Consider the following 13,553-nt stretch of genomic DNA (forward strand, 5'->3'; position numbering starts at 1 on the left):
CCCTTCACTCTGAGAAACTGTCCCAACATATGCTCTTAAATTGGGCTCATCTTTCACCCACCCACGGAGGGTTGACTCTGGTACACCAGTCTCTCTGGATAATTTTGCCTTCGTTTCCCCGTTTCGAAGCCGGTCTATCAAATGTATCTTTTGACTCACTGAGTAAGACTTGCGCTTAAACATTTTGAACGACACGACAGCAACTGAACTCGAACTCGAAGATACCTGCACTGGAAAAGGTATCCCTTTTATGGCTGTGTAACTGGGCTAATCGGTCGCGGCTACTCATCGCGGCTAATCGTTCTACAGTACAAGACAGTGATCATCGCTGCTAATCGGTCTAATCATCGCGGGTAATAATCGCTGCTAATCGGTCTAATCATCGCGGGTAATCATCGCTGCTAATCGGTCTAATCATCGCGGCTCAAAAAGGTGCTGTTTCAAAAAGAGTTTAAAATGAGTCAAGTAAGTTGGGGTCCATAAACCCCCCCGCCGTATATCGCGAACCGCGGTATTGCGGGGCGCGTTATAACGGGGGACTACTGTATTAGTATTAGTATAGGTATTAATATAGGTATTAGTATGGAGATTAGTGGTAGATGAGTGTAGATTGTATATTTATTGTCAATTGTTTATTATATGAAAGTAAGAGATCAAATTTAATTAAGTAGTGTAAATAAATCTTTAGCTTTGTTTAGTACAAAAGCTAGTGCTGGTCTTTGTGAACACTACGCCAACCATCCTAAGATCTGAACCACAAAGAACACCACAAGATCCATCTTTGCTTTCAGGAGGTCTATCTTCCGGTCTGAGTGCTCGCAGGGATCTATCATAGTTTTCTTTCTTCAATAGTGGGTCAGTAATGTTGGACGGCTTTTCAATTTGGCGACCAATCACGATGGCAGACTACACACCATCCAAGCTTGCCGGACCACTGAATACAGCATAAAACTGGGTGCATAACTAATGAGGTTGGGGCCAGAAAATTTGGCGTGTCTCCCGCCAGCCTCTGCAGCAGTAAACAACCATGGGCGCGATTCTCCGCAAATGCGGAGAGTCGTAAAGGCTGCCGTGAAACCGGCCGTGTTTCACGGCAGCCTCCGCCCCCCCCCCCCCCCCCCCCCCCCCCCCCCCCCCCCGGGACCCGATTCACCCCCCTGGTCGGGGCTAGCATCGCGGTCACGGGAAGAACGGCAGCGCGGGCTTAGCGAACGTTCGCTAAGCCCGGCCGCCAATACTCACGGCGGCTGACGCGCACGATGACGTCAGCCGCGCATGCGCGGGTTGGACGGCTCCAACCCGCGCATGCGCGGATGACGTAATCGCGCATATGCGTCAAACCCGCGCATGCGCGGTCCGTCATGCCCCTCAGCCACCCCGCGGACTTATCCTGCGGGGCGGCGGAGGGACAAAGAGTGCGCGGGAATCGGACCTGCTGCCCGCGATCGGTGCCCACCGATCGCGGGCCCATGCCACCCTTGGCACAGCCGTAGTGCGGCCGTGCCAATCGGTGGCATGGTTGTGCAGAACGGCACTTTGGGGCCATTTTCACGAACTGTGATAGCAGGTGTGTTTAAATTCGTGAAAACGGTCACAAAGGCCTGGGAAATCGGCCCATCGGATAGGGAAGAATCGCTGCTCGCCGTAAAAAAAAGGCGAGCAGCGATTCGTGTCGTGGGGCGGCCGTGGGGGGGGGGAGAATAGCGGGAGGTCGGGAAAAATGTTGGGAAGGCCCTCCCGCTATTCTCCGACCCGTCATGGGGGGCGGAGAATCGCGCCCCATGTTCCTGTCCCTACCACAGCACTTAGTCACAAAATGGGAGAATTCCACCTACCTGTTGACTCCAAACTCTCTTCACAGGTGGCTTGACACAAGCCTCTCAGTTGTATAAAACCTGAGCAACAAGGGGTGGGCAATAAATGTGAGCCTTGCCAGCATCACCTTCATCTCAAAATGAAAGAAGAGGTACTTGAGAAAGGTTTGTAACGTTCGTCCTGTTTGTATGCAGTTTTGATATAGCATTGCATCTATGTAATGCCTTTAAGATGGCAAAAAGTTCCAAAGCACTTTATAGGTGCATTATAAAAAAATGATGACAATAAGCCACCAGATATTTGGGAAAATGACCAAAACCTGGCGACAGAGGTAAATATTAAGGAGTGCCTTAAAGGTGGGAGAGAAGCAGGGAAGTTTAGAAAGGGAATTATGGAGGTTACAAACTTTACAGCTAAGGGCACTGGCACCAATGGTGGAGAAATTAAAATTAGGGCTGGTCAAGAAGGAAGACAATTATCACTGAGGCTGGAGAAGATTGCAGATGTGTGGAAGGGCAAAACCATGAAAGGCTTTGAAAATGAGGATGAGAATTATAAAAATAAGATGCTGGGTGAAAATCTCCGCCCCACAATCTGGCGGTAGCAGAATTCCCGGCGAGGTGGAGAATCCAATGGTAGTGAACCAATACTCAAGCCCTCCCTCCCCTCCCTGCTGATGTCAGGATTGAGGTCTTAATGACCCATTTGAATCCACTTAGCAAGCTGGGTAGCATATTCCCTGGGCCCACTTGATTCTCTGGGCCGGGAATCACGTAGGCAAGAATTACCACTGCTCTTGATAAGTGAGGCCCTGACCCGGTGGGCCTGTTGCCCGCCAAAATACAAGTGGCCCTTTATTTAGGGGTCTCTGGGGGGGAGGGGTCTTTTATTTAGGGGGTCTCGGAGGAGTCTCTTTGTCTAGAGAGTCTCTGTGGCGAGTCCCTTTATTTAAGGGATCTCTATGGGGGTGGAGGGGCAGGTCACCCCCATACTGGGGCAAGAATCCAGACAATCCGGTGGCAGGGGACTGAATTGCGCAGTTAGGGGGAGGGGTGGCCAGCTGTGGGACCTGAGGAATTCCTCGCAATCCGCGCCATGCATAAATTTGCCTTGAATTGGAGATGCCGACATTAGACTGAGGTGGGCATAGTAAGAAGTCTTACAATCCCAGGTTAAAGTCCAACAGGTTTATTTGGAATCACGTGCTTTTGTCGGGCGAGTGAAGAGGTAGGTTACACAAATACAGCTTATATGGACAAAGCCAATGATGCAAGATGATACTTTGAATGCGAGTCTTTGCAGGTAATTAAGTCTTTACAAGACCAGACGGTGCAACTGAAGAGAGGGAAAATCACAGGTTAAAGAGGTGTGAATTGTATAAAGCCAGGACAGTTTGTCTGATTAAGAATTGGGAATCGCTCCCTCATTTTCTAGGTGCAATTCAGCAACAGCGGGTGAACATAGTCTCCCAAAGCGGAGATTTTTGCCTACTGTTCGACTGGGAGTGGATACATGTCAGCAAGAACAGGGGTGATGGTTGAATGGTTCTTGGTGTGAGTTAACGAATTGGCAGTAGTGTTTTGTATGACCTCTAGTTTATGGAAGATCAAATGTTGGAAACTGGCCAAGAACAGAGTGACCAATCGTCTCAGATTTCCTGGGAACCTCTAAGTTTTGAGACCTATATCGTGGGTTGAAAGCATCCGGGCAGCTGTTTGTCCTGTATATTCGAGCAGGTGCAATCTACCCACCTGCACATCTGCACTGCATTGCTCTCTTCCCTGTGGCCCCATCCAACATTATCACAAAGCACAGTGCCCCATTAAGATAGCATCCCCATCCCACTGCTCTGACAGACCATAGACCATCTGCCTGCCTCCCCCCCCCCCCCCAATCGCTCTTACAGGTTCTGCAGTCACTCTACCAGGTTTGCCAACTAACTCCCGAACCCCCATTCCCCTCTACACCTATGTCTGGATGTATGAGTCTTCAGACTTCTGTATCTTTGTCTGATGGAAGGGTCTGGAAGAAGGCAATGCCTGGGTGGGAGGGTCTGATAATGCGTCTGCCTACCTGAGGCAGCGGGAGGTGTAGACAGAATCAGTGTGAGGATGGCAAGCTTGTGTGATGCGTTGGGCTGAGATCACCATACTCTGCAGTTTCTTGTGATCTTGGACCGAGCAGTTACCACACCAAGCAGTGTCTGTGGCACTTCTGTAGACGTTTGTCAGAGTTGATGCAGGCATGTCGAATTTCTTTAGTTTGAGTAGTAAGTAGAGACGTTGTTGGGCTTTCTTGACTTGGATCAATATGAGTGGGCCAAGACAGACTATTGGTGATGGTGACCCCCAAGAACTTAAAGCTCCCCAGGCTACTCCCCTAGGTAGCCTCTGGCCCCAGCCGACCCATCAATGGGATGGACGTGCTCCAGCGCAACCAGTGCCATCTCCTTGGCTGGGATGAGAGTGTATGGGGGTGGAGTGGAGTGCCTATATGTAGCTCCTGCTTGTCAGGCTCTCCAGTGTTGATCCCGACTCTGGCGAATAACATGCCAGCATTTGGAATTGCTCTAGTTCTACGTGGTTCCTTTGATAGCCCAATAGGATGTCCTGAATCGCTCTGGGACCGCCGCCACTTTCAGGACCATAGAACTCACACAATTCATTCCCGGCGTCTGCACTCACTCTCTGAAATGGAGAGCCTATAATGCAATTCTGCAATGTATTAAGGTTTCTCATATTTTGGAGCTCTCTCATTTTAATGTGCATAGTGGATTTCACAATATTCAGACAACCCTGGATGCACAAACCTCTTCCTTGACAGTTGTTCAAAAAGTCTACCAAACAGAAGGCCCAGGCTTGTTCCAGTCTAATGCAGTGATGTTTATTTTGATTAACTGAGTGACCAATACTGTTGGAGCTGGAGTTCAATGTGAGGTCACTTTCGATTCAAGAAAGAATATTTTCTACCAGCATCAAATATTAAAGTTATTTATTTTTGCTCTGGCCAGGATTCAATGGAAATGAAACAGAGTCCCGTGTCGGGTGCGTGCAGCCGGGTGTTTCCAAGCACTCACAGCGTCAGGAACGACACCGCTATCATTTCTGGGCCTGAGCGTGGAACGCACCATCGAGATTGCACTTAGTCCCATTTCCTGCACAAACGAGGTCCGCTCGCAAGAGCAGGAATAAATCGTGGCGCCCCAATCTCTGAACCCTTCCCACCACGACCTCTGGGCCCCACCAAAACCCCGGCTTACTAATTAAGGGGTCCTCAAGCAGCCTGCATCCCACCTCGTAAAGGCAGGGCACCCCCGGACCCGATCCCCAGTGCAAGCAAGGTGCCACCTGGGCATCTTGACACTGGCGCCCTGGCACTGCCAGGGCGCCAGGTTAACAGTGCCATGGTGCCCAGGGTGGCATCAGATTGCCAGGGTACCACCCTGCCAGAGCGTGACCAGACAGGGGTTCCCAATTGCCTGAGAGACCCCTCAAATGCCAGTACGTACACCTGGCCCACATTGGTGGAGACCAATGCTAAACGGCACTTGCTTGGGATCTCCGAAGCACGGTCTTAGATCCCACGCCTTGGGTAACTCCAGCCCCAACATATTCAAGTGAACCTGACTGTATACTTGAATATGCAAATCCGGGATCCTGATCACAACACCTCACGAAATCTCATTAGATCGTGCTCGGCATAAAAAATCTTTAAATCAAGTGAGAGGCTTCTAAGGGCAGCACGGTGGCACAGTGGGTTAGCACTGCTACCTCACGGCGCCAAGGTCCCAGGTTCGATCCCGGCTCTGGGTCACTGTCCGCGTGGAGTTTGCACATTCTCCCCGTATTTGCGTGGGTTTCACTCCCACAACCCAAAGATGTGCAGGATAGGTGGATTGGCCACGCTAAATTGCCCCTTAATTGGAAAAAATGAATCGGATACTCTAAAATAAAAAATAAATTTTTTTTTTTAAAGTGAGAAGCTTCTCATGAGATTTAACGGCCTCATCATGTCCTGAGTCAGGCGCTATTCCCATGTGCAATCCAAAGACAGGTAGACAATAATATTATTCAATTTATAACCACGGTAACTACCAGGGTTGGTCACCCATTTGCATAAAAATCCTAATTTCTAATTATTTTATTCATTTCCGGGATGTGAGTGTCGCTGGTTAGGCCAGCGTTTATTGCCCATCCCAAATTACCTTCAGAAGGTGGTGGTGAGCTGCCTTCTTGAACTACTGCAGTCCTTGAGGTGTCGACACACCCACTCTGCTGTTATGGAGGGAGTTACAGGAGTTTGCCCCAGCAACAGTGAAGGAGCAGCGATATATTTCCAAGTCAGGGTGGTGAGTGACTTGGAGAGGAAGGTGCAGGTGTTGGGGTTCTCAGATATCTGCTGTTCTTGTTCTTCTAGATGGTAGTTGCGTGTGTTTGGAAGGTACTGCCTCAGGAACCTTGGCAAGTTACTGCAGTGCATCTTGTAGATGGTACACACGGCTGCCACTGTTCGTCGGTGGTGGAAGGTTTGAATGTTTGTGGAAGGAGAAGCAATCAAGTGGGCTGCTTTGCCCCGGATGGTGTTGAGCTTCTTGCATGTTGTTAGAACTGCACATATCCAGGCAACTAGAGAATATTCCATTACACTCCTGACTTGTGCCTTGTAGATGGTGGACAAGCTTTGCAGGGGTCAGGAAGTGAGTTACTCGCCACAGGATTCCTAGCATTTAACCTGCTCTGGTAGCCACAGTATTAATATGTTCAGTAGTCCAGTTCAGTTTCTGATCAATGGTAATCACCAGGATGTTGATTGTGGGAACTCAGCTATGGTAATGCCATTGAATTGGAGGCATGGTGGTTAGCATAAATGCTTCACAGCTCCAGGGTCCCAGGTTCGGTTCCCGGCTGGGTCACTGTCTGTGCGGAGTCTGCACGTCCTCCCCGTGTTTGCGTGGGTTTCCTCCGGGTGCTCTGGTTTCCTCCCACAGTCCAAAGATGTGCGGGTTAGGTGGATTGGCCATGCTAAATTGCCCGTAGTGTCCTAAAAAGTAAGGTTAAGGGGGGGTTGTTGGGTTACGGGTATAGGGTGGATACGTGGGTTTGAGTAGGGTGATCATTGCTCGGCACAACATCGAGGGCCGAAGGGCCTGTTCTGTGCTGTACTGTTCTATGTTCTATGTTCTATGAATGTGAAGGGTCAGTGGTTAGATCCTCTCTTGTAGGAGCTGGTCATTCCCTGGCATTTGTGTGGCACAAATGTAATTTGCCATTTGTCAGCCCAAGGCTGGATATAGTCCTTATCTGAGAAGTCGCGAATGGTGCTGAAAATTGTGCTGTCACCTGTGAACATCCTCACCTCTGACCTTATGAGGGAAAGGAGGTCATTGATGAAGCAGCTGAAGATGGATGGGCCTAGCACACTACCCTGAGGAACTCCTGCAGTGATGTTCACAAATTAATTGAGAAGCAGTTAGTAGTTGATTAACAGGAAATTGTGCTGTTAGTATATGTTCCAGACATTCACTTCTGAAGACCTGAATACCTGCACTCTGTCATCTAATTTCCCTTTCAGTTCATAAATGTGACAGCACTTGTACAATAATATACATGCAGATTATTAAAATGCTGTCATTCTGTCATAATTAAGCCATAAGAAATATGTTGAATAATACAAGAATGTATTTTTCTTATATGCCCAGGCATTGTATTGACTGACTGCATTTGTCTGCCCACTATCACCGTGGAGATATTCACCCATTTCAAATCATTGAATTAACAGATGCTTTAAACAGTGGACAAAAGGAAGGTCATAGGCATGCTTTAAGTTTTCATCTGTTAACACCAGCAATAGTCAATTCTGGCTATTCACAAAAAAAGTACAGGAAATTGTACTTAATTTGCATTTTTAATAGAACTTTCAATAAATGGGCCAATTTTCTGTACAGTGAGAAAGTGGAAACAGACTTTAATTTATTAAATTGTACCTGTGTACCTAATCTTTACCATATAAACATCTTTCCATGCCGCCTTTAATTTAAGCTTCAGAACCTGTTGCTCTAAAACATTTGCTTATCACTGCCAGTGCCCATGGTGTCATCGGAACTGCTTTATAAAAACTGCAGCCTGGCCCTTGCTCAGTATTATCCACTATGCCTGCAATTAAAAGTTTACAAATCGATCGTACTGATTGAGGCACTCCAGAAAATGCCATCTTGAGCTCCCCTGGGCCAAGAACTCCACCATATATGACTTCATGCATAATCATATTTAACACAAAAGCTCTCATTCTTAACAAAAAACCTACATTTATATTTAGTTAACATAGAAATCAATTTTTATTTAAATTTTACAAAACTAGGAAAAACACCACACTAAAGACACAACCCTTTTCATAATTCTGAAGCAGAATGAAGAGATTCTGCTTTAGTGCTTCAATTTCTGTATAATTTAAACCTGCCAAAAAGCTCAGATAACCTAATAATTAACATTACATTTGGAGTGATTTTTGTTCCAGCTCCCACGATATACACAAGTTATCAATATATTTTAACATTGTGTCGGTGTGAAAAATGCATCCTGAAAGTAATAAATCCTTAAAATACATGTTCACAGCATAAGAAATAGGGGCAGGTAAAGGCTATACAGCCCCTCGAGCCTGCTCCACTATTCAATAATGTTCTGCAGACAGCTTTAAAGGTAACTGTTGTGTGGGTCTGGCAGGAATATGTCATCATTGTACTGGGCTTTGTGTTGGAAAGACGTCTTGCACAAATGCTCATTGGATAATATGTCATGGTTTTTGAATTTGTGCTTTGCTCACTCTATCACTATTCCATGTGGATTTTTGGAACTGCTTTACCTGATGTTGCATTTTGACTGTTTCTGTGAAATTCTGGCCGAAAGAGGGCAGCATGGTTTTGGACAGAGATGAAGAGAGAGAGAACTGGTCACATCAGCCAGTCAGGGCAATGGTCTGACCTCTCTGACTCTGCGGTGTATTATGCAGAGAATGCCAGATGTTTTGGGTGCATTCTGATTGGGCATTTTAAAGATGCCAGAAAAGAAGCTTGCCTGAAACTGAAAGGGCATTTATGTTTGAAAACAACAACTGACAATTTTCCTAAAAGATCTAGTAATGATGGAAACATTTATGCCACAGCCTCTCTTCACTCTCGGAGAGACGGCGACGATTCCAGAGAAGTCATTTGAACTTACCTGGTAATTTTATATTTAAATGTGAAAGTAACCTTAAAGAATGGGAAACAAACAACATCATTTCTATGGAAAGACTGCATGAGAAAGCCACAAGTACAAATCAGACATTTTTCTGCACATTTACAAGCTTTAACTGAAATCCCCTTTTGTGTTTATAAGATGACTCACTTGCTAGGAAGGTCCTTGAGGAAAATATTGGGAATTAATTTCAAAGACAATTGACTGCTTAATAATAGCTTAATAGTAAATGCTTTAAACTAGCATATAGTACCACTGATATTTCAGCGCATGTAACAAGTATTCACTTCTCATGAACCTGCATAATTGCCCCCTATTTCGGTTTGATTACTTCGGTGTCTGTTTTTCAGAAGCTTATTGCACTTTGGACAATTGGTTTTAAGTACATCTTTGTTCCTGTATCTTTTTAACTTAATTAACATGTTTTGTCGGGTGTCAGTTAAATGGCCTGAATTGTGCAGTATTCTACAGGCATATGAAAGGCTTCTTTGATCAATATGATCAAAGGGGTCGCAGTTATCTCAGACATCCTGGTAATGTGGCAGACCCCATTGAGATGTGTGCTTTTATCACTGGGCCATATCTATTAAATTTATTTTCCGTCCCTACATGGTCAGATTAATTACACCAGAAATCTATAAGAAATCCTAGTCAACAGTGAATGTCGTGGCCTGTTGTCATTTCATCTTCTTCGCGAGGCTAAAATATCAATGTCAGTGAGGAAACCCCATCTCTTCTTATTGGAAAGTTGACTGTCAAGTAAGCCAAAAAAGCACCAATACACTAAATTAAGCACAGATATACAGGCCATGGCACTTATACTGAACTTTTAAAATTTGTGCAAGCTAATTTTTTTAAAGGACCACATCTACAATGGAGGATGCTTTCCTTGAGCTAGTTTGGCACAACCTACATTTATCATTAAGTTTGCTAATTTCACATCAAGGTTAAAGCCTGCCACTTAAACAAAGAACAAAGGATAAAAAACAAAGTAAAGTACAGCACAGCCCTCCAAGCCTGTGCCGATCACGATGCCCTAACTGAAAACAAAACCTGCCCTTACTCAGTCCGTATCCCTCTATTTCTTCCCTATTCATGTACGCATCCAGATGCCTCTTAAATGTCGCTAATGTGCCTGCTTCCACCACATTCTTTGCCAGCGCGTTCCAGGCACCCACCGCTCTCTGTGTGAAAAACCTACCCCAATCATCTCCCTTAAACATTCCCCTCTCACCTTAAACCTGTGCCCCCTTGTAATTGACACTTTCACCCTTGGAAAAAGCCCCTGACTATTCACCCTGTCTATGCCTCTCATAATTTTGTAGACCTCTATCAGGTCTCCTCTCAGCCTCCGTCTTTCCAGTGAAAACAATCCCAGTTTATTCAACCTCTCCTGATAGCCAACATCCTCAAGACCAGGCAACATCCTGGTGAACTTTCTTTGCACTCTCTCCAAAACTTTTGCGCCCTTCTGATAACGTGGTGACCAGAACTCCACGCAATACTCCAAATGCGGCCTAACCAACGTTTTATACAGCCGCTGCACGCTTTCCCAACTCTTGTACTCATTGTCCCAGCTGATGAAGCCTTTTTATAATGGAAAGAATATCCCGGTTCAAATTTAAAACAATGCTTTCTTCAGCTGTGGAATTTTTTAATAACTTGTGTGAAACCACAATCTATGAAAATTGGTGTTCATGCGGTTGATTCACAGGGTTGTCTATCAACCAGTGGCGCCACTCTTTCTTGCTCTGCCATTCAGTTAGATCATAGCTGGTCTTTTTTTCTGAATTCCAATTGCCTGCCTTCGTTCAATACCTTTTCCAAACAACAATCGATCAATCACAGTTTTGAACGTTTTAATTGATTGAGCCTCAACAGTTTTTTCAGAGAAAAAATTCCAGATTTTTATTACCCTGTGTTAGATAAGTACTTCCGGATTTCCGATTGAACAGGCTAGCTCTAATTTTTAGGCTATGACTCCTTTGTTCCGGTCTCTCCCATCAGAGGAAATTGTTTCTTTCTTTCGATCTACCCCCAGGTGATGGTAAAAGCAGACTGTAACAGGAGTGGTGAGGGATAGGAGAGAACCAGTAACCCGGATTAACTGTCACTTGGTGTTTCTGTTACACAGCTGAAACTCTCATCCAGTTTTCGGATTCCTATCAGTGCAAGTAATTGTTACTTCACAGTTTGTAATTCCCAAGTCATGAAAAAAAATTTATATTTAAAAATTACTTTTCTTTAGGGAGCAGTGACCCATTTTGTGTGATTGAACTGAACAACGACAGACTGCAGACACATACTGTCCATAGGAGTCTCAGCCCTGAATGGAACAAAGTCTTCACTTTGTGAGTATGAGCACAATGATTTGTTGCGTGCATTGTGCATAATAATGTCCATAATAAAATTCCTTGTCCCAATGAACAGCCTTTAACAACATGTAAAATCAGTGTTAGCAACGCTAAGGAAAGATTTGCCCTCACTAGAACATAGAACAGTTCAGGCCCTTCGGCCCTCAATGTTGTGCCAAGCCATGATCACCCTACTCAAACCCACGTATCCACCCTATACCCGTAACCCAACAACCCCCCCCCCCTTAACCTTACTTTTATTAGGACACTACGGGCAATTTAGCATGGCCAATCCACCTAACCCGCACACCTTTGGACTGTGGGAGGAAACCGGAGCACCGGGAGGAAACCCACGCACACAGGGGGAGGACGTGCAGACTCCACACAGACAGTGACCCAGCCGGGAATCGAACCTGGGACCCTGGAGCTGTGAAGCATTTATGCTAACCACCATGCTACCCTGCTGCCCCTAGTGTAGTATACAGTCATAGCAAAGTGATAGGGCTGGTTTAGCTCACCAGGCTAAATCGCTGGCTTTTAAAGTAGACCAAGCAAGCCAGCAGCACGGTTTGATTCCCGTACCAGCCTCCCCGAACAGGCAACCCTGTGAATGTGGCGACTAGGGTCTTTTCACAGTAACTTCATTGAAGCCTACTCGTGACAATAAGCAAATTTCATTTCATAGGATTGTAATTCCAAAATTGCTTTCCAAATAGTTAAATTTACATGCCAAACAAATATTAATGAAACTTAATTTTTAAAATGAATTGATCAAGTATTGATCAAGGGAAATATTGCAGGGCTGCAGAAAGAGGATCTCCAAGAGGGATCAAGGACATAATCTATTTGGCTGGAGCTAAAGGGCAAAAAAGTGTACATTACATTGCGCGGTGTAGTCTGTAGGCTACCTACCAGTGCGAACAGTAGAGGACCACATTTGCAAGGAAATTACAGAGAAGTGCAAGAATTATACAGGAGTTTAATGGGGGACTGTAATTACCCGAACACAGATTGGGGTAGTAATAGTTCAAAATATAGAGAGGGGCAAGAGTTCCTAGAGTGCATGAAGGAGAATTTCTACAGCTGTAATGTTTCCAGTCCAGTGAGAAAGGAGGCATTGCTGGACCTGAGTCTTGGGACTGAGGTGGGCCAAGTGAATAAAGCATGAAAAGGTTAATATTCAGGTGGAGGTAATCTTAGTACCACAAGGTTTAGATTGGCTATGGAAAAGTACAAGGAGCAATTTAGAGTAAGAATAATTAATTGGCAAGAAGCCAACTTCAATGGGCTAAGAATGGCCCATTTCAATTGGAATCAAGGATTAATAGACTAAAGTGTAACTGAACCATTGGCTGCCTTCAAAGTAAAGATAGTTTGAGTCATGGTATATTCTTACTGAGGGGAAAGGTGCAGAAAACAAATCCAGAGCTTCCTGGACGAAAAAAAGATGGAGAAAACTAAAATGAAGAGATTCATGATGTGATTCATTTTGGTAGAAACAATGCAGAGAGACGGCATAAAACAAAGGCTACAATTCTGCAGGAGCAGAGAGACTTGAGTGCCTATCTGCATAATTCATTGAAGGTGGCAGGACAGGTTGAGAGAGCAGCTAATAAAGCATACTACAATTTAGGCTATATCAGTAAAGGCATATAATACAAAATCAAATGGATGAAAAACAACAAATACCTTGATGGTATTACATCTGAGGTCTCCAAAGCTGGTGGCTTTTTCTTTCATCAAGACTTTATGCACCCATCCTACAGATTTGGATGGAATAAGAATGTCCTTCCCCGCCTCTTCCCCTGCCCCCCCGACTCAGCAATGCAACAATTGTAACTTCCAGAAGGGAAAAAAGACATGCTGTGGAAACTATTGAGGGATTTCCCTCTTATCCATAATAGGAAAAATCCTGACATGCATTCTACCGAATTGCCTACTTCCCTTGGCTAAGGCAATCCTCACAGAGACACAGTGTAGCTTTAGACCTTACTGAGGAAGCAGGAATTCTTCAATGCATTCATTGTCCCAAACATTTGACTCAGTAAAAGGCGAGGCTCTGTGGATTGTTCTCCAAAGATATGGCTATCCAACAAACTTCATCACAATCCTGAAACCGCTGATCATATCATGATGACATGACAACAGCTGG

The 13,553-nt window shown here is 45.2% G+C and overlaps 1 protein-coding gene across 9 annotated transcripts in view; it reads left to right on the top strand.

Moving 5' to 3' along the window:
* LOC119970506 (multiple C2 and transmembrane domain-containing protein 1-like) overlaps window positions 1-13,553 on the top strand; it is an 891,726-nt gene that overhangs the window by 508,078 nt on the left and 370,095 nt on the right. For all 9 annotated transcript variants that reach the window (XM_038805255.1, XM_038805256.1, XM_038805254.1 and 6 more), the window contains one exon: window positions 11,296-11,398. In XM_038805255.1, the coding sequence (XP_038661183.1) occupies window positions 11,296-11,398 (103 nt within the window). The remainder of the gene's footprint in view (window positions 1-11,295; window positions 11,399-13,553) is intronic.

This window comes from Scyliorhinus canicula, chromosome 8, assembly GCF_902713615.1.
Source record: "Scyliorhinus canicula chromosome 8, sScyCan1.1, whole genome shotgun sequence".
NCBI classification, from domain to species: domain Eukaryota; kingdom Metazoa; phylum Chordata; class Chondrichthyes; order Carcharhiniformes; family Scyliorhinidae; genus Scyliorhinus; species Scyliorhinus canicula.